Here is a 21,915-nt window from a genome sequence, read left to right as displayed (position 1 = left end):
TGTCTGAAAAATCCGCCTCAGTTCAATTAGAAAGGAAAGCAGATTCATATCAAACAGTGGTCTCAAAATGTATTGCCTCTTCTTTTGTGAGTATCTCAACCTAAACTGTGCGGAATCTTTTAAAGTTTATTAGAAAAACTTGAGTAAACATAAAATACGACATTTTGATTTTGTTTGTGTTACTTTAGAGGAGGGATTGCACCAGGGATTATCTCTGAGCACATTTTTGTTTGTCATAGTGATGGACAGATCATCCCTTTTCCAGTGACGTGCGGTGGGGTTCATGTCTGGTGAGGCACAGTCAGATTTACAAATAAATGAACCTACGGCTTGTTCATCATTTGATTGGCAACATTTAACGTGTTTTGTTTAAAAATTCGTATCAGAATTTTTTACATATTGTCAAAAACCTGGCTCATCAGTTTATGACAAAAAGGGGAGACCACACATAATCTCTGTATTTACAAGAGATTTAATGAAATTATTCAACTCTGGGTATCAGTGTGCGTGCAGCGTTGAATGTGTGTGATTGCCTGTGTTGATCAGTTAAAGTTTAACTGATGTTTATGTGAGGGTCATGTTGCTGCACTCGTTAATTTGCCTTATTACGCACACCTGTTTCTGCCTCTCGCTCCTGGACCTGCGGCGTGGGGATTGGCTGCGGTCACCCCGGGCGCACCTGAGGCAGATTGAGCCAAATCGCCACCAGCCCTCATAAGCCCTGCTCCGCCCGCTGTTCCCCGTCGGACTGCTCTTCGGTTCTCGTTTCTACGTGCAGCACGTCTTTCTGCCGCTCCCCGTCCCCGCTCCCCGGGTCTCACCTCGTCCTTGCCGACCGCAGCTGATCCGTGCGCCCGGGTCCTGCGTAGCGTTTTCTTTTTTTTGTGACTGGTTTTTATTGGAGCTGGCTTTTTGGTTTTTCTTTCTCGGCTGTGTTTTTTGTTATATAGATATTTTCATTGGGCTCCAGCCGCCCCGCAATCCTGTGTGCGGCTCCAGGATATTGTGCTTCCTGATGGACTGATAGGGTTATTTTGCTTATTTTCATATTGTTTAATGTAACTGTTAGGTGAAGAACAGTCCCATCTGGTGGGCAGCGATATTTGCGCCCTAAAGGTATTGTGATGTCACTGGGTCAAGAGGTGGAGCTACGAAGGTGATAAATAAACATGTTCCGGTCAGCGGAACGGAGTTGGTTTTGAGGAGCGCGCGAGACCGTTCGGTCTTGGCTGCGCCAGAGAGAAAAAGCATCCATGCCTCTGCCTGCTTCATTTCGATGCGTTTAAAATTTAATATCACAATGTTAGAGACTTCATCCCTAACATTTATTGGTCCTTCGAGCCGCGAATCCAATATCACGTGAATCCACGGTCCGGAACGTGCGGCAGGAACGCGGACGCACGCGGTTTTTGCGCAGGCATGGCGTTGGTGAGTCGACAACGCAGCGGGTCCTCGGAGAAGGCCCCGTTCACGTTTCGGTCCGACGGGAGGATCCGTGTGACGGAAGAACAGCGGGAAATACGCATCGATGGACGAAGGTAAGTAGGATTTAAGATGTTTATGTGTGTGAATGAGTGAGAATGGAGGTCGCGCGCGGCGAGCGTTTTTGTCTGTTGCGAAGCACGTATGTCGATGCGTGCGCGGGCTCCGTTTTAAACGTTGCCTGGGATCCGGTTATTATCACAACAACGGTAATAAGGCCGAGAATTTAAAGGGATTCTTTAATTGGGTTTGCTCCAAGTGCGAGCTGTTTTCCGGTTATTATCACAACAACGGTAATAAGGCCGAGAATTTAAAGGGATTCTTTAATTGGGTTTGCTGCAAGAGCAGGCTGTAGGCTATTAAGACGAATAATAGACCTTGCCACCCGTGAAGTAGGGTGCTAAAATGTGATTTGGCCATGAGTGTAACGACAAGTAACGTGGGTGTATGTATGGATGTATGGATGCTTAAATGGTGCTTTTAAGCAGAGGAGCACATGGGGAACTGTAACATAAAATAGCATGCTATAAAAAACTAAAATAAAAATCGTAAGCAACAGGATAACTTGGATTGCAGAATGTCTCAGCGGGTTCTGCAGGCCTCGACTGGACATTCGTGCAAGAGGGGGATAACTTCCCAGTTGAAGATAAACATCTAGGAAGGTAGATTGTTTGTGAGTAGATTATTTCTAGCAGAGAAGAAGGAAAAAGTGATGTTTTGGTAATGAAAGTACAAGAGGATGTTTAATGATGGAGGAGATTTAAGAAGGATTGAGAAGGTCGCTTGGATGGAGTGGAGAAGAACGTCAGGAGGAGGAAGCAGGAACTGGTGAGTATATGGAAAGTATTGAGAATGTGTGGAGGAACAGCTAAGTTGAGGAAAAGAAACCAGAATGTGGTAAGTGTTGGAAATGTAACGTAAGAAATATGATGTGTAAAGATTGTTCTGAGCGTTTCAGAAGAGACAAAGGAGCAGCATGGAGAAAGAGACCACATGGCACCTCCAAGATGGAGGCCAGGACAACTACAAAATGGAGGTTTAAGCAGAAAAAGTCTTTGTGAATTCCAAATTAGCATGACAGAACCAAGTCTCTACAGCCATTTATATGCGGATGATTCTGGAGACACTTTTGTTTGAAAGTTTTGGAAGACAAAGAAGGTTGGAGGAGATGTAAGAAGATGAAGCTGAGGAGAAGAAAAAAGAGGAGACAAAGGAATGCTGGATGGTGAAGACAGACAAGAGACAAAGACATGCCACATGGCATCGGATGACGCTGCATGGAGACCACAGGCAGGCCACAACGCCAGGATGACGACCAAGACAAGATCAAAGTGCTTGCACAGAATTAAAAATAAATAAAAATAAAATATCTAATGCCTTTTAACAAAACCCCAGATCAGCATAGTGGAGGTAAAATCACAAAATGGTGGGTTCAAGGAGGACGACTGACTGAATGCCTGTCTTTTCGTGGCTGGGTGGAGATGAGACGGGCCCTCTCAGGTCCACTCAGTCTTGAGACACGTTTGAGGCTACTCGTCCCCCACCATTTGCTTAGCTAAACACAGGAATGGGGATGTACCAGATCATTCCCCACTTTTATGACTCTGTGGAATGCGAGCCACAGGGAGTCATCAAGAACAGACAGTTTAATTAGATTAAAAACTAAAGTAATCTCAGGATCTGAATAAAATCTAAAATAATTGGTGATGATTCAACGGTGAACAGGTAATTGCACAAACACACGCACACATCTAAAGGGACTTTTGACTGTACGGTACAAGACAGATAAGGAGGTTAGAGACTGACTTCAGACTGTAGGAAGATGAGACGACTAGAGACAGACTTGAATCAATTCAGATGTGAATTGGGAACTTGACATTTGTGAATATAACATGTAAATTTAATGCTTTTTCTACCATAGCAGGAGGATCCCGGACTGGACTGGGAGCAGATAAACTCTGCCAACATATGGGTTCTCAATAGTGAAACGTGAAATGAAGGAAGGAAGAGGTTCAAAGATTTTATCGTGTGTCAATAAAGAAATGTGTTTTGTTCTGAGTTGCGAATGCAGATAGCAGCTCCAGGAACACCAGAAGAGACTGCTAAGCTGTGATGCAGAAACGACAGCCAACGGGAGCGCTGTACGGTCGAAGGAACATCTCAGACAAGTAACAGCAGAGGAGAAGCCTGACGGACTGGAGGCGATGAACCTTCCAGCCAACGCATGGCACCCTCAATAGGAGCATCTCAGACAAGCATAGGGTGAGAGGCACATGGAAACTCTTTTGAACTTATTTCATCCCAAATTGAGTGATGTATATAATATGTTGTGAATGTGATGTAAGAGTAGGAATTATTTTGAGACATTGTATAAACCAAGTTAGACTAATGCTGATAGAATAGACTAGATTTACTAATGGAAGCAAGTTTGAACCATGGACTACGTTCATAGTTCAAACAGGAGGGATTGCACAGCAGTAATTAAATCAATAAATACTCTGGAAGAATAAAAATAATACAAAAAATTTGTTTGCTGTATATATGTGTAGAATCACTAAATCCTGTTCCAGTAGCCATAATAACTAGTTATAACGGTAATGATTTTGTGAATCAGGTGGTAAGATGTGAAACAACACGCAGATCAGATGTCACTGCATATCAGAGCGCTAGGCTAGTGTAGAGAAGGCTAAAATGAGGTTGAGCCAATGCACGGAAGAAACCAAAAGCCATGGATGTAGTACATCGATTTGGTGAAGAGGAAGCGTTGAGTGAAAAGATGAAGCACACTCTTTCTGAACGATGTCCAGAGAGCAAATGATCTGCCGAAGTTTTTCTTTGTCCCGACAGGAGGGCGAATCTACTAAGCGTGTTTGGTGTCGGCGTCTTCATGGAAACCATCGGGAAGCAGCAGACGGTCTGGACCGAGGAAGGGAGGACCACTCAGGGTCATGCTGACGACACCAACGAGACGTGAACATCCAGAGTTCTTCCTGAATCCATCCGTTGCACTGCAGGAGGAAACGTCTCTTGCCAAACTGATCCAGAGATGCAGACAGGAAGTCTGATCAGAGAGAGGTGGTGAGAGATTGAATCACACTCATTTTAAGATCCGTGAGGAAGAGACCCTCACAGTGTAACGCAGGACAAGAACACTGACAGTGAAGCTGAATCACTTTCAAGAAGATTTGCTGATGGACAAGGAACGACAACAACCAGACTGATCTAACACCGAGAACAGTTTGCATTTTCCAAAGTGTAATCTGTTTGAATGTTTGTTTAGAGATGTGTGACTAGAAGAACGTCATAAAGTAATCTATGCAGATTAGGAGGGTTTCATAGGAGTAGTTAACCAACACCTGGTATCGTTATACTGTATTAATAGCAACTGTCAGTAATTTATGATTAAGTGGAGAAGCGTACGGTGCAATTAGAATCCTAAAATAGATCAAATAACACTAATGAGCAGGATGTAGATTTAAATTCATAAACTAAATTTAACTAAACAATTGCTATTTGTTGATATTCCAATAGGCATAAAATTAGTAGAAAGATAGGTTAACAATTATATTAAAATAGAAGTAATAAGTCTACAACAACGTAAAAGTGTATAAGCATATGACTTTTGATGTTAACATTAGAGTAAGTAAAAGTAGCTAAATTCTAGTGACAAGTTGAGTTAATAAAACAGTAAAAGATTGTTAGGATTATCCATCCATAATATAGATAGACATTGTAATAATTTAATTTAGAGTTCAGAATGTTCCAGATGTGTTAAAACTTTGGAGCAATAAAGATAAAATAATCATGTCACTGTTTTCAAATTTCAGTGTAGAGAAGATAATGCTGGTAAAATATTAAAGTAATTCAAACTAGGAGAAATATCCGTAATGCTCTAACGTAGGGTTTGTGAATAAAGGGTTTGACAGTAACATTTAGATTGTGGAAATGAATGTTGTTTGTTTTTGTACTGATTTGATTTTATGTTTTTTCATGTTTGTTTTCCTTGTTGACGATGAATGAGATGTTTGACATTGTATTAGGAACATTGTTAAAATGCCTGAATTGGGGGTCGTTAAGATAATCGCAGGTGCAGCTGGATTGTGGAAGGAATTTTCCCGTTTGAAAGATGTATGCTATATGAAGATGGAATCTGCAAACTACGGGTTTTTCGCCTTCCTCCCTGATTCAGGTCAGATCTTGAATGTAAGAACTCAGATCTTGAATGTAATAACTCAGGTATTGATCTTGATTGTATTGATTTTGTTCTGTGATTGTCTTCTGATAGTTTAGTTCAAGCATGTTTAGTTAGCACTGAATGCTTTGTAGAAACCAGAAGAATGTTAGTTTTACAATGAAAATACAGGAGGGAATGATAGGGTTATTTTGCTTATTTTCATATTGTTTAATGTAACTGTTAGGTGAAGAACAGTCCCATCTGGTGGGCAGCGATATTTGCGCCCTAAAGGTATTGTGATGTCACTGGGTCAAGAGGTGGAGCTACGAAGGTGATAAATAAACATGTTCCGGTCAGCGGAACGGAGTTGGTTTTGAGGAGCGCGCGAGACCGTTCGGTCTTGGCTGCGCCAGAGAGAAAAAGCATCCATGCCTCTGCCTGCTTCATTTCGATGCGTTTAAAATTTAATATCACAATGTTAGAGACTTCATCCCTAACATGGACATATCAGTAAAATGTAAAGTCCACGATCGCGACATCTCCGTCCTCTGTTCCCTGGGGTCCCCTCGCACCCCTCGCACCCGTCCACAACAGTATAACTGTTAAACATATGTTCTGACTCTGAGACGTGTGTGTGTGTCTCCAGCCGGGGCGTGCGCGCTGCGGTTCTGCTCGTGTTTGGAGGCTTCTCTGTAAATTCTTCATGTCGCAATATCCCATCCGAGCCCAGACATTGTCAGAAGTTGAGAAAAGAAGGCAAGAAAAGCAGGAAGCACGGGTTCTTGCTTGACGTCCAGACATCCAGACAGCCAGCGCTTCCGTGTTTACAAGCCCATTTCGAACGAGCGGATCAGCTGATAAGTGCGCTGAATCACTCACGGGTCTCCTATGGGCTGGAGGCCATATTACACATGGCCTCATTCTGCAGTATTTTAATGCCGCTGAGCACAAGAATACGTGACGCACTAATTGTATTATTAAAAATTAAAAAATCATAAAATATATAATGTAGTATCACTGATGTTATATTATATATTACATGATTTTTATATTATTTTTAATACAAATACATGATTTTTATATGGTTTTGTATGACTGCACGTCACTGCCCTTTTCATATGGGGGGATTATTGTACTGTAAAACCTTCTATCTCATTAACTAAAATTATTGTTTAAAACTTATATTTTGTGTCAACTCAAGTTGTGTTTTGTCGGCGTTGAATTTAGATTTAAGATCTGACACAGTTTAGTATGACAGACACACACACACACACACAAACAGGTGAGGATCTCGTACTTTCAACCACTCACCCCTTTGTTGAGAAAGTACTTTGCGGAAACGCTCCAGTCATACATGCCCAGACAAGCATTGAGCACCACAGATTTCCAGGGGTTGGAAATCGACTCTTCATTTGTCAAGAAGCAATAGCGGAGGAGTTGTTTCACCCTGTGGATTTTCATAAGAAGGTAAATTAATTGCTGTGAGGATGAATTAACAATGAATGAAACTTTCTTCTATGTTGATAAAACGGTACCTGAGGAAGGTTAGTTCTCTCATCTTCTCAAGAGGGATGTCTTCACCAGGATGACGTGCAAACAGTGCATCATTTTCGAGTGTCTTGAACACATGTTGCTGTAGGATGAAAGAAACAATACACTGGATATGTAGAGGGAAAAACTAGAGGGATTCAAAGAGGTTCCTTTATTGCTGAGATTATGCAAAGGGATACGGTACTTTTCTTTCCCGGTCCTGCTGAAAGTTTCTTTATAAAGTAAGTAGAATTCTGAATCAGGTCAGTGATCGATTGATTACCTCTGCCAAAGACAAGTTCCCATCATATTTCCTCTATGCAGACATTTGCCACGGCTGTGAAAACTGACAACCAATAACACATGATGCTTTGCTTTCTACCTCAACTTGACACGTGTGATTCAGTGTACCGGTACTAGAAAGCCCTGGCAGTACAAGCATTTCAAATGAGGATAAGGTTAGGGTTAGTGAACGGGCAAGAGAAGGAGACAATATGCATTACATTACACATTTAAATCGTGCCAGAGGATCCTGAACTCAATTCTAAGCATGTGTCACTAAAACGACAAATATTAGAGTCAAAGTCTAGAAATGTTTCTCTGCACAAGAAGATGGTTTTCTCTGGGTTTTTTGTTGGAAACTGGTCATTTCTGCCTCTGTTCAATGGTCAGTAACTCTAGAACGGCTGGTACTCAGCGTATGGCTGATGATGATGATGATGATGAATATATTTATTAGATAGAATGTTAGAGTAAAAGTACAGTCACACAGTAGCATGTATTACAGTACAAGTACAGTCAAATAGTAGTATGTATTACAGTACAAGTACAGTTAAACATCCTGTCTAAGAGGAGCATTTCAAAAAAGCCCTTGCGGTCTTGTTTCCGTTGAAAGTCCTTCGTACATAAATCATCCACAATTAACAATACAAATTTAACAATACAAATAAAAATAAAACCAATGTTAAATTACACAACTGATGCAACGTAACATTAGAAAAACAAAAATAAAATGATTTTACACCACCAGTGCAAACTAACAATTAATCTAAAATAAATTACACCACTGATGCAAGATGACAATGAATCACAATAAATAACTTACATAAATTACAATAAATTACTAAGGCAATTAATATGTGCAACGTAGGTGGACAAAAAAAAGGAGGGGGGGTTTGATCCGGAGAGAGTCGTGATGACTATCTCCGTTTCTGTCCCCCTAAAAGGTGTATTTTTAGGGCCTTTTTGAAGGAGGCCAAAGAGGTGCATGTTTTGAGGGCGGGAGTCAAACCGTTCCACCCTTGGGTGGCCGTATTGTAAAAAGATGATTTACCCATGTTAGTCCTATAGGAGGGGGTAATCAGGTTGTTGTTTGAGCTCCCTCTAGTGTTGTGGCTGTGGGTGTCACTAAATCTGTGGAGGTGTTCCGTCAGGTATGCAGGGATTGAGGGGACTGAGGGCAGAGCTGCATTGACCATTTTAAATGCCAATCCCATTTTGAGCTGTTTAACCCTGTCTTCTACCCTGAGCCATTTTAGGCTAGCAAAATGTCCAGGAAGAAGGTGGGTCATGGGCCCCAGATTGAGGAGTAGCCGAATCAGTTTGTTTTGGGAGGTTTGGAGCCTGGTTTTCAGGGACATTTTGATGTTTGAATACCAGGAGGTGCTAGCATAGTCAAAGAGGGGCTGAACGAGGGCTCCAGCAAGCGTCCGGAGAGCACTTTTGTTGACAAAAGCAGACATTCTGCCCAAAAATCTTGTTCTTTGATTGACTTCTTTGATCACCTTAGTTGCCATACTATCGCCAGACAGGTATTTGTCAAGAACACAGCCCAAATAGGTAATCTCTTCTTTTCTGGAGATTACTGTATTATCGACTGTGACCTTGAAATCATTAACATTTATCTCACGTAGAGAGTGTTTAGACCCAAAAAGAATCGATTCGGTTTTACCAAGATGTAGTGACAGTTTGTTATCGGTAAGCCAAGTACGGATTCTGGTGACCTCAGAGCTGAGAGCCTCCTCAACCTGCACTTTGTCCTCTCCCGAAATCAGGAGTGCTGAGTCATCAGCAAACAGGAACAATTTACAGTTACAGGCAGCACTCATGTCGTTAATGTATAGGAGGACCAGTAACGGTCCTAGAATGCTGCCTTGAGGAACCCCACAGCTCACCGGGAGGGACGAGGACAAGGTTCCGTTTATGTCTACCATTTGTTCTCGTCCCTCTAGGTACGATTTCATCCAGTTTGTTGATGTGCTATCAAAACCAATCGCCCCTAGTTTATTCAATAGGATTGAATGGTTAACGGTGTCAAAGGCCTTCTGGAGGTCCAGCATGACCATGCCGCAGTATTTGCCCGAGTCTACTTCACGCTTAATGTAGTCGGTCAGATATATGAGGCACGTGTCAGTGGAGTGGGATGTTCTGAAGCCTGATTGGAATTCAAAGAGCAGGTTATGCTCAGCGAGGTAGCGGTTGATTTGCTCCTGGATTATTCTCTCCATAACCTTTGAGATGGAACAAAGGATGGAAACAGGGTGGTAGTTGCCAGGTTCTAATTTGTTTCCTTTTTTATACAGAGGGATAACCCGCGCCGTCTTGAATTCCTGTGGGACGTGGCACTGATTGATGGATAAATTTATCAGATGGGTTACCACGCGGGCGATAGAGACAACTGCGTCTCTGAGGAACCGGGCGGGTATGTTGTCAAGGCCTGTGGCCTTGTTAGGTCGAAGGGCAATTACCGTATTTTCCGGATTATAAGTCGCGGTTTTTTTCATAGTTTGGTCGGGGGTGCGACTTATAAATCGGAGCGACTTATATATGCTTTTTTTTACAAAATCTGTGAGAGCAGAGACAGTAGCCTACACATTTCTATAACAGGTGTTACAGGGAACTCTGTGACCCGTCAGAATCTGTCGCGGTTTCTGGAGGTTCAGAGTTATCTGTCACACCTGTTATCTAAAAACACAAATTAGAAGGGCTGAATGAAAATGGCGCCGAAAAGAAAGTCATATTCCGCGGCTTACAAGCTTCAGATAGTGAAATATGGAGCCGAAAACGGCAATCGAGCAGCAGAAAGAAAGTTTGGAGTGAGCGAAAAACTTGTAAGGGACTGGCGAAAAGCGGAGGTTACGCTTACTGAAATGAAGAAAACAAAGAAAGCTAATCGCGGGCGACAAGCTAGGTGGCCGCAGTTGGAGGAACGAGTTCACGCATGGGTGCTTGAACAACGTGCTGCTGGGAGAGGTTTGTCAACGGTGCAGTTGCGTCTCCGCGCCCAAGTGGTTGCCAGGGAGGTGAATAGACGGCTTTGCGGGAGGACCTTCTTGGTGTTACCGCTTCATGTCACGCAAACGCCTCTCTATCAGAGCAAGGACGACACTGTCCCAAAAACTGCCAGCGGACTTCCAAGCCAAGGTTGACAGTTTCCGCGCGTTCATTGAAAAGCATGTAAGTGATCACAACGTGACACCGGATCATATTATTAACATGGACGAGGTCCCCCTCACTTTTGACATCCCCATGGGCCGAAGTGTTGCAGAGAAAGGGCAAAAAAGTGTGAATATCGTTACAACTGGTCATGAGAGATCACACTTCACAGTGGTGCTGGCATGTTGTGGAGACGGATCAAAACTGCCACCGATGGTCATTTTCAAATGAAAAACCATGCCAAAAATCCAATCCTCCTCAGTTGAAGTCGCCGTGAACGCGAAAGGGTGGATTGATCAAGAAATGATGAACTTGTGGCTTACAAAGTGCTACAATAAGCGACCGGATGGCTTCTTTAGAGCACGCAAAGCTCTGCTTGTGATGGATAGCATGAGAGCGCACATCACACCACAGTTAAAAAATAAATTAAAAGTTTTCAACTCCATACCTGCCATCATCCCTGGAGGCTTAACCAAAATACTCCAGCCACTTGATATCTCCGTGAATAGGAGCTTTAAGTCAGTTTTGTGTAACCTGTGGGAGCAGTGGATGACGGATGGAGAGCACAGCTTCACGGCAACCGGGAGAATGCGCCATGCAACTTTCCTGGAAGTCATTGAATGGATCGACAAAGCACGGGCTTCAGTGACAACCGCAACCATCCTGTCGGGATTCAGAAAGGCTGGAATAATTGGAACTGCAACTGACGACGAGTCTGATGTAAGCGACGTAGAAGAGGAAGCGGCGTCTTGTCTACCTGCCGAGTTGGGGGAGTTGTTCAAAAGTGACACCGAGGATGAAGATTTCCTTGGATTTCGTGATTCGGAGTAAAACCTGATATTTTGGTAAACGTGTTAGCATGTTCTTTGTGCTATATGTTGTTTGGTGTTGGATTTTATCAAATAAATTTTCCCCAAAAATGCGACTTATCCTCCAGTGCGACCTATATATGTTTTTTTCTTCTTAATTATGCATTTTTTGGCTGGTGCGACCTACAATCCGGAGCAACGTATAATCCAAAAAATACGGTAGTTGTTTTAGCACATCAACGGTATTTACAGGTGTGAAAGAGAAAGTGTCCTTTTTAGCACCTAGCTTCTCATAGTGAGTTTGGATGTGGTCAGAACCATACAGACCTGAATGTGGGGGGAGTTTGCTGACCAACAGGGTGGCAATAGTGGTGAAAAAGCTGTTAAAACAATTAGCTACCACCAACCTGTCAGTCTGGAGCGAACCACTTGAGTCAATGCAGATATTACTGGTTTTTGTTTGTTGCTGCAGCCTAATTGTTTTAGGGCCTCCCACAGTTTTTGTGGGTTGCTTTTGTTTGCCTCAATGTTCTCATTTAAGAAATTCTTTTTGGCATTTTTTATCATTTTGTTAACTTCATTCCGTAGTTTTCTGCTTTTTTCAAGTAGTTCCTCGTTGTTGGTTTTTCTGTACTCAGAGTAACATTTGTTTCTGGGCTTGATGGCATTCAATATTTCCCCCTTCATCCAAGGTTCTGTACGGGCTCTGACCCAAACAGCTGTTATGGGTGCTATCTTATCGATTACAGACAGAAATGCAGATTTAAAGGAAGACCAGGTCCCCTCGACAGAGGCGGAGTTTAAAGTTTCAGACCAATCAGTTTCCTCCAGCGCTGTTGTTAGAGCTTCTGGGGAGTAATGCTTCATGGTTCTGCAGTTTATTGTGGTGTGACAATGAGCTGCAGGTCTATGAATTTTTCGAGTGCAGAAGATCATGTTGTGATCACTTAGATTGCACTCGATGACACCACTGTTTTTGATTCTAGATTTGTCCGATGTCAGGATTAGGTCTATGATGGTTCTAGAAGTGGTGCTTACCCTTGTAAATTGCTGAATCAGCTGGGTAAAGTTATGCAGATTACAGAAGCTGCTGAAGGATTTGAAAGTCGGGGTGTCTTTCCGAAGGACATTGGTGTTACTATCTCCTATCAGAATGACCTCCGAGCTTCCCAAGCCGATCACATGCTTCTCCAACAAATCATAGAATGATTTTTGGTCTGGGGGTCTGTATACTGCGCCAATGACCAGAGGTTTAGCTCTGGGATAAATTATCTTTACCCAGACAGACTCTGTGTCTGTCCGGCTATGAGTGATCCCGCTACAAAAAAAACAGACCCACAGAATTCAATCACTACCGCCCCATAGCCCTAACACCCATAATAGTTAAGTGCTGGTGAATATCATCCTTCCATTTGTCACCCCACACCTGGACCCCCCCCCCCCCCCCCAATTGCCTGCTACACCTTCTCCTACAGCACCTGGACTCCCCAGGTAACTTTGCCAGGATACTCTTTGTGGACTTTAGTTCCGCCTTCAACACCCGACAGAAACACCTGCTGATCCGGAAACTACACCAACTCAACACGCCTCCCCATCTGATCCACCTGATCCACAACTTCCTCACCGACAGACTGCAAGCAGTAAGGGTGGGTACAACCACATCTGTACCATTAATACTGGGGTGCCACAGGGATGTGTACTGAGCCCCTTCCTGTACATCCTCAATGACTGCCTCAGCATCTCATCCACCACATCATATCTCAAATACTCAGACGATGCAGCCATCCTTGCACTTCTCTCAGACAACAAATCAACCCGTGTACACAAGGTTGCGGGTACAAGCGGCATGCAGTTGTCTACAAATAAGTAACCAGGATACAGATTTATTCATATTTAAAAAGGAATATTTAATACCTTGAATGAATGCAATTCCTCTCCCTCTATGAAAATCAGCATATCTTTCCAATTGAAAGAGGCCTTTTTTCTGTACAAATCCAGAGGACCGGTGGGAAGGTCAGCCATCTTATTGTCCATCTTCTTGCATTCAGACTGAGGGTTCCTTGAGAAAAAGAACATCATAATTATCTTTTTCGAGCGACGCACGTTTTCCAGAGGATGAAGGAGTCGTTGTCTGTTTTTGACGTCCAGGCACTGAGCTCTGACGTCACTTCTGAGTATGGAGCAACAGACATTGCTGCACTGGCAGGGAAGTGTGAGGCTGTTCTGCAGAACCCACATTCTGGAGGTCATTAAAGTGTGGGGCTGTTCTGCAGAACCCACACTCTGGAGGTCATTACTGTGAGGCTGTTCTGCAGAACCCACATTCTGGAGGTCATTAAAGTGTGAGGCTGTTCTGCAGAACCCACATTCTGGAGGTCATTAAAGTGTGAGGCTGTTCTGCAGAACCCACATTCTGGAGGTCATTACTGTGAGGCTGTTCTGCAGAACCCACATTCTGGAGGTCATTAAAGTGTGAGGCTGTTCTGCAGAACCCACATTCTGGAGGTCATTAAAGTGTGAGGCTGTTCTGCAGAACCCACATTCTGGAGGTCATTACTGTGAGGCTGTTCTGCAGAACCCACATTCTGGAGGTCATTACTGTGAGGCTATTCTGCAGAACCCACATTCTGGAGGTCATTACTGTGAGGCTGTTCTGCAGAACCCACATTCTGGAGGTCATTAAAGTGTGAGGCTGTTCTGCAGAACCCACATTCTGGAGGTCATTACTGTGTGAGGCTGTTCTGCAGAACCCACATTCTGGAGGTCATTACTGTGAGGCTGTTCTGCAGAACCCACATTCTGGAGGTCATTACTGTGAGGCTGTTCTGCAGAACCCACATTCTGGAGGTCATTTCTAGTGAATGTGTTGAATTCAAGTCCATAATGAGTCTAGAACTTAAACATGGCCATTTTGGTGCCCTAGGCAAGATTATGATTTTGTGCCCCCCCCCCCCCCCATAACGGCAAACATAATATATATAAAACATTAATAACAACAGCCATATGACGGACCTTAAAAGTTTAATTATTCTTCAAAACAACTAGCACACGCTATACAATACAAATAATAATTAAATAATAATAAAATAAAATAAAATAAATAAACAGAAATAAAACAGGGTTACTGTTCAGATTAAGAGGAAATTAAAAGTCCTGACTGCTTCCACACAAACAATGCAAAACAGATACATAGCAAATAATTTTGCCATGATAGCTTACATTTTAAATTTTACACGTCTGGACTTCCTTGCAGCAAAGGCATCGGTGGTATCATCAAATGATACCTGTCTTGAAAGCTCATGATTTATGCTTATTAAAGCAAGTCCATTGAGACGCTCTTGTGACATCGTGGATCTCAGGTAAGTTTTTATAAGCTTTATTTTGGAGAAGCTCCTCTCTGCAGCAGCAACTGTCACTGGAGTAGTGAGAGCAATTCTCACGGCCACCCACATGTTGGGATAAATCTCCTTCAGTTTCTTCTCCTGTATGAAACTGAGAAGTTCCAAGTTGGTCATTTTGGGTTTTGGCAAATCTGGGAATGATTTACCCATCCAGTGTCTCTGTAGCTGGTAAGAGAGGCTTCAGTTTTCTTCAGGAGATCAACTGCAACATCCGTCTGCATTGTCTCAGACTGCAATAACTTGTTGACATGCTGAATTTCTGTCAGGATGTCATCCCATATCACAGTACAGACAGAGAAACGGTATGATGCAACCTCTTCAGCTAAAGACTGTGCCTCAATTTTTATCACCGGATCTGTGGTGTGGTCTCTCACTTCCAAAAGTGCATCTCTGACTTTTGCAGCCTGGTATCTCACAGCCTGTACACTGTTGATCCAACTTTCCCACCTAGTATCTGACCAGGATTTCAGTGTTGTGTAGACATGTGTTCTTAAGATGGACCATCTCTGAGTGGAGGCAGAAAATAGTGTGAAAAGCTTCTGCAGGTAGCCAAAGTAACCACTGGCATCTGCAGAGCTTTTTGCCGCATCAGCTACCACCAGATTTACTGTGTGTGCACTGCACGGCACAAATAAAGCTCGATTTATTATGCTGTGTTCTTCTGGCATGTACGCACATCACTGAACAGAAAGAAGTAGAGAATATCTGTAAAGACAGATAAGCCACGGTGTTACTGCTATTGAAATGCACTAATTAATTTGTTGACCTAAAATGTTCATTAAGATGTTGGTTGTGGTTATTTTCCCGCACGTCTGTTTCTTGTGTACGACCGGAACTAATGTTTGCCGTCACATGTGCTGCTACGACGGAGTTAGGTGAAGCGCAACACTAAGACTGCTGGCGCTGTGGTTGTTTTGACGTTCGTATGAAGATGGTGCTTTATTGAAGACATCCTTTTGTTTGTATTTTTGGTTTCACCGTCTGGGGTCTAAGCATCGACCGCAGAACACCCAGAGAATTGTATTTTTACTCTTTTCAGGACAAGCGGCCAACGAGGTATTTGTAGTATTGTTAGCTAGCGCCAGCTAGCGTGTGGCACTCAATATTGTTTGTTTCGTATCGTGCAACAGTGACGTGCAGTCAGTGGAGGCAGGTGAGGCACAGCCTCACCTGTCATCATATAAAATCATATAAAAATCATGTATTTGTATTATTAAAAATAATATAAAAATCATATAATATATAATATAACATCAGTGATATTATATTGTATATTTTATGATTTTTTTATTTTAAATAATACAATTAGTGCGTCACGTATTCTTGTGCTCAGCGGCATTAAAATACTGCAGAATGAGGCCACATGTAATACTGCCTTCAGCCCATAGGAGACCCGTGAGTGATTCAGCAAACTCATCAGCTGATCCGCTCGTTCAAGACAGGCTTGTAAACACGGAAGCGCTGGCTGTCTGGATGTCTGGACGTCAAGCAAGAACCCGTCTTTTCTGCTTTTCTTGCCTTCTTTTCTCAACTTCTGAAGATGTCTGGACTCGGATGGGATATTGCGACATGAAGAATTTACCGAGAAGCCTCCAAACACGATCAGCGACCGCGCGTATTCATGGTCAAATTGCGGGACCGATTCGAGCAGAACCGCGGCGGACTGGGCCTGACAGAGTCCATTGGATGTGAACGAGTGTTCTGTAACGTTCTAGAGAACATAAGCTGTCAAATGAAGCTCAGCTTTTCCTCCATCGCTGGCATATCTCTTCCGTTCCGTTCTGTTCTCTCTTTCTCTCTCTCTCTCTCTCTCTCTATCTCCAGCCCCAGCTGGACGGCGACACGCCCCCTCACCCACACCCGTCTCAGAACATATGTTTAACAGTTAAACATCAGTTAAACTTTAACTGATCAACACGTTAAATGTTTCCAATCAAATGATGAACAAGCTGTAGGTTCATTTATTTGTAAATCTGACTGTGCCTCACCAGACACGAACCCCACCGCACGTCACTGTCGTGCAATGTATTAATATTTCTTCGTTGTGTACATTTAATGTAGTTTTCACGGCGTACGGTGTATGACAGAAGGAGAGAAAGAGAGAAGAGCAATAAACGCCCGTTTCAGAGAACCAACCTGTGTCTGTGTCGTCATGCAAAGAGCTACACACGGTATAATGGCGTTCTACCGTCGTCTGGAAAGCGAAACTGTTCCAGCTTCGACGCTGCACACGGAGATGACGCATTCAAAGGCGTCGGAGAACCATGGTGTGTTCACGAACATGGGACATGCGACAGCTCACGTCAGAACGAACAATTATCGGCTGAAAACGCATCTATGAGCCGTGCAACGCCAAACTAATAATATGGGCTTTCTAACATACATTTATTAGTTTATTATTTTACTTTTTTTTTTTATATATATATATATATTTTTTCGAGGCTTGGAGTGGCGACCCCTCCAGCAGGTGGCGCCCTAGGCAATCGCCTCGCTCGCCTATGCCTAGAGTCGGCCCTGCAATGCAGACATCTACCACCATATTGAAAAAGGAAATCTTCAGTGAGTTCCCCATCAGGAGCCTCGTAGGAGAACTGTCTCTTTGTCTCTTCCGCTTAAGAACAGCTTCAACGTTCATCTCCTCACACATTTCTTTGGCAGATGCTTGTGCAGAAGCAAATCCAGTGTCTCTGTAGCTGGTAAGAGAGGCTTCAGTTTTCTTCAGGAGATCAACTGCAACATCCGTCTGCATTGTCTCAGACTGCAATAACTTCTTGACATGCTGAATTTCTGTCAGGATGTCATCCCATATCACAGTACAGACAGAGAAACGGTATGATGCAACCTCTTCAGCTAAAGACTGTGCCTCAATTTCTATCACCGGATCTGTGGTGTGGTCTCTCACTTCCAAAAGTGCATCTCTGACTTTTGCAGCCTGGTATCTCACAGCCTGTACACTGTTGATCCGACTTTCCCACCGAGTATCTGACCAGGATTTCAGTGTTGTGTAGACATGTGTTTTTAAGATGGACCATCTCTGAGTGGAGGCAGAAAATAGTGTGAAAAGCTTCTGCAGGTAGCCAAAGTAACCACTGGCATCTGCAGAGCTTTTTGCCCATCAGCTACCACCAGATTTACTGTGTGTGCACTGCGTGGCACAAATAAAGCTCGATTTATTATTATGCTGTGTTCTTCTGGCATGTACGCACATCACTGAACAGAAAGAAGTAGAGAATATCTGTAAAGACAGATACGCCACGGTATAATGGCGTTCTACCGTCGTCTAGGGAGGGAAACTATTCCAGCTTCGACGCTGCACACAGAGATGATGCATTCAAAGGCGTCGGAGAACCATGGTGTGTTCACGAACATGGGACATGTGACAACTCACGTCAGAACGAACAATTATCGGCTGAAAACGCGTCTATGAGCCGTGCAACGCCAAACTAATAATATGGGCTTTCTAAAATACATTTATTAGTTTATTATTTTCCTTTTTTTTATTTATTTATATATATATATATATTTTCGAGGCTTGGAGTGGTGCCCCCTCCAGCAGGTGGCGCCCTAGGCAATCGCCGAGCTTGCCTATGCCGCCGCATGTCGCTAAAGAGTACTTGCAAGGTTGCATGCTCTTTAAGCTGTTGGGTTTCTGCTTTTCCTCGGTTCTTTTATTATATCTCGTGTTGGAGGTGTTTATTCAATGATGAGTCAGGATTATAAAACGAATCAAGTTTACTGAAGGTTTTCAGTAATTACAAAGCTGGTAAGGAAACACAGCGCCGGACTCTGCCGAATCCCAACAAGCTAAGCGATGACCCAAAGGGATACGGGCCAATCTCCCTTCTGTGTGTACCCTTCAAACTGCTGGAACGCCTCATCCTGGCTTGCCTCACCCCAATGATCGACCCCCAGCTCCCCAAAGAACAAAAGGCTGGCGCCGTCTTCTTGGACCTCACAGCTGCCTGACACTGTCTGGCTGCGCTGGCTACATATGAAGCTTCTGAAGACCATCCCGGACAAGCACCTGGTGAGCTTCATTATGGAGATGCTGAGCAACTGCAGCTTTAAGCTCCAGACCAGCAACGGCCAAAGCAGTAGGGTGAGGAAGCTCAGGAACGGTGTCCCACAGGGCTCTGTGCTGGCACTGATGTTATTTAACATCTAGGGCGATGGTGGCGCAGGTGGTTGAGCGGGTCGTCCTATGATCGAGAGGTTGGCGGTTCGATTCGATTCCCGACCTTCACATGTCCACTGTCGTTGTGTCCTTGGGCAAGACACTTCACCCACATTGCCTGTGTGAATGTAGTGAGCGAGTGAATGTTGGTGGTGGTCAGGAGGGCCGATGGCCCAAATTGGCAGCCTCGCTCCTGTCAGCCTGCCCCAGGGCAGCTGTGGCTAGTAGCTCCACCACGACCAAGTGTGGTGTGAATGAATAATACACAATGTGACGCGTCTTTGGGTGCCGAGAAAAGTGCTATATAAAATCAAGCATTATTGTTATCTACATCCACAACCTACCCCTAACAACATCAAGGAAGTATGCCGTCCTTGTATATAAGTATGTCGTCTGGCTATGCAGACGACATGGCAATCCTGCTTATCAAACCCTCTTGGGAAGCAGTAGAGGAAGGCCTTACAGAGGATATGGCCATCCTATCCTCTTATCTGAAGGACTGGCGACTCAAGCTCAGAGTCGAGAAGACTGTTGCAACAATGTTCCACCTCTACAACAGGGAAGCAACACGTGAAATCAACATCATCGTTGACGATGCACAGCTACAGTCCCAGTCCTCCCCGACACACCTTGGCGTGAAGCTCGACAGAACATTGTCCTTTAAACCAGCGGTCCCCAACCTTTTTCCTGACACGGACCGGTTTCTTGCCGGTCAATTATTTCGCGGACCGGGGGTGTAATTAAATAAAAAGAAAAATGAATATATTCTTAACAATAAACGTTATATTATGCACTTGCAATAACTATTATAAACAAGTATTACACCAATATCTACTCACCATAAATTATGGTCCCAATAATTACTTCTGTCCTTCATGTTCACATTTTTTGTTTAATAAATACCACATTCTTGTGTTTTAATCCAGGCTTCAGGTCTTTTACTTCTGGGTTCTTGTCTTTATGTGCTGAAGCAGTTTTGAACCCTTCATTGCTCGTGAACAAAGCTAATCAGCTGTTGTAGATAAACCGTGTTTTAAGTCTGACTCCTGGTTTGTCTGTGAAAATAAGTTTTATTTTCTTCCTCCTCGGTTGGACTTTCCATTAGCAAAGAAGCTCTGCAAAAACGTTTGTTTTGTAATTTTATTTTCGCTAGTTTACGTCTGTTTTTAGTAACGTATCACGTAAAGCATGACAATTCACAGGTGAATTTTACGTTGGCGAAAATCCGGTTGTTTTTCAAAATAAAACAACTTTTAGACGCTAATAATCGATACAACTTAAATTGCATACATTATTTATTCTTTCTGTGCGGCCCGGTAACAAATGCCTCACGGCCGCGGCCCGGTGGTTGGGGACCACTGGTTTAAACAACATCTGGACAGTGTGAAAGGAAAGACCACTGCCCGTGCAGCACTGATGCTGCGTTTAGCCGGAACCACGTGGGGAGCCTCCACCGAGGCCCTGGTCCTTCCTGCTACTGAATACTCTGCCCCAGTCTCGAGCCGTAGCACCCATTTCCAAAAGCTGGACGCTGCTCTTAATAGCACACTACGGACTGTCTCCGGATGCCTACGTGCCACTCCAACCAACCAACCGATCCTTGCTGGAATCGCCCAGGCAGAGATCAGGCGAGACACAGCCATACTAGCTCTCGCTTGGAAGGCACATCTGAGCGAATCCCACCTCCTCCACAAGGTTGTCATGGAGACGCCACATCATACCCGCCTCAAGTCCAGTCGCCCTTTTGCCGCACAGGCCCAGGAACTGCTTCGCACAACACCAGCTGACATGTCTAAGGAATCCTGGGTGAAGGCCAGATGGAGGGACCAGTGGAAGGCGGCAGTACCATCATGGCTCCACCGCTGCATTGAGCATCCAACAGATGTTCCTGGCCAGGACCTACTCCGCAAGGATGGGAATACCCTCAACCGGCTGCGGACAGGAGTTGGACGCTTTGGTGCAACAATGCAGAAGTGGGGTCTTGCAGACAGTGCCCACTGTGAATGTGGGGATCCATCACAGACTGTGGACCACGTGCTGACCAGCTGCCCCATATACCGCCGGCCAAATGGTGATCAGGGCTTAATTGACTTGGACAATGACACACTGGACTGGCTTGCTGCTACAAAGCTGAAGGTCTAAGGACATACGACAGAAGAGGAAGTGCTACACAACACAACACAGGAAAGAAATTATACAAAGTTACAGGAACAAACATTGACCAAAGTATGTCTCCATGGTAACCCTCTGGCAACTGAGAGGCTCCTCCCCCTCAGGATGGCTCAGAATTAAAAAAAGATTTACAGGTCATTTGTTTAACCATTTTATGCATCACATTATTTTATGGATGAGTTTACTTGTTTAATCTGTTGCTATGGGAACCCAAACAAACAGTGTTCAAAACAGATTAACTCCAGGAAAGGGAGCAAAGGAAAAATACAGAGCTCATCAAGGATCAAGAAATATGAACGTCCAGAGACAAGACTTCCTGTTTCAGGCTTTTTCCTTCAAAATAAAACAACAGCTTTTTTCGGGTGGAATGAATTTCGAGTGGATCACCAATGAGCAGATTAATGGATTCCCCCTTTGATCCGGATGAACCATGGTTTGTTCTTTCATGCATTCAGTATGCCTTTCTCATCAAGTTGAAAGGGCTCAAGATACGACACAAACTTTATGTAAATTTACCATGACATAATGCATCTTCTTTATGAGATAATATAACATTTTCAACGTCAGCGGCTTCAAAACTACGTCGCCATTCCGTGACGTCGGCGACAGAACCGCTCAGGTTACTACGACTGTGTTACGCCACTGTTAGGAGGTAATTACAAAGTGGAAAGGATTCCTATAAACCTTTCACATTTTCATAAACTACTTCAATGCTGGATCTTGTCTGAACATAGGGGG

The 21,915-nt window shown here is 43.7% G+C and overlaps 1 protein-coding gene across 1 annotated transcript in view; it reads right to left on the bottom strand.

Moving 5' to 3' along the window:
- Positions 1-13,464, bottom strand: part of LOC137913681 (peroxisomal acyl-coenzyme A oxidase 3-like) — a 28,069-nt gene extending 14,605 nt beyond the window's left edge. Inside the window, exons 1-3 of the mRNA XM_068757316.1 lie at positions 13,345-13,464; positions 7,192-7,289; positions 6,968-7,103 (exon numbers count right to left, since the gene is read on the bottom strand). Coding sequence (XP_068613417.1) covers positions 6,968-7,103; positions 7,192-7,289; positions 13,345-13,464 — 354 coding nt within the window. The remainder of the gene's footprint in view (positions 1-6,967; positions 7,104-7,191; positions 7,290-13,344) is intronic.
- Positions 13,465-21,915: the final 8,451 nt, after the last annotated feature.

This window comes from Brachionichthys hirsutus, unplaced genomic scaffold, assembly GCF_040956055.1.
Source record: "Brachionichthys hirsutus isolate HB-005 unplaced genomic scaffold, CSIRO-AGI_Bhir_v1 contig_747, whole genome shotgun sequence".
NCBI classification, from domain to species: domain Eukaryota; kingdom Metazoa; phylum Chordata; class Actinopteri; order Lophiiformes; family Brachionichthyidae; genus Brachionichthys; species Brachionichthys hirsutus.
The sequence above is the reverse complement of the archived record's forward strand: the minus strand, read 5'-3'. Positions and strand labels throughout refer to the sequence as shown.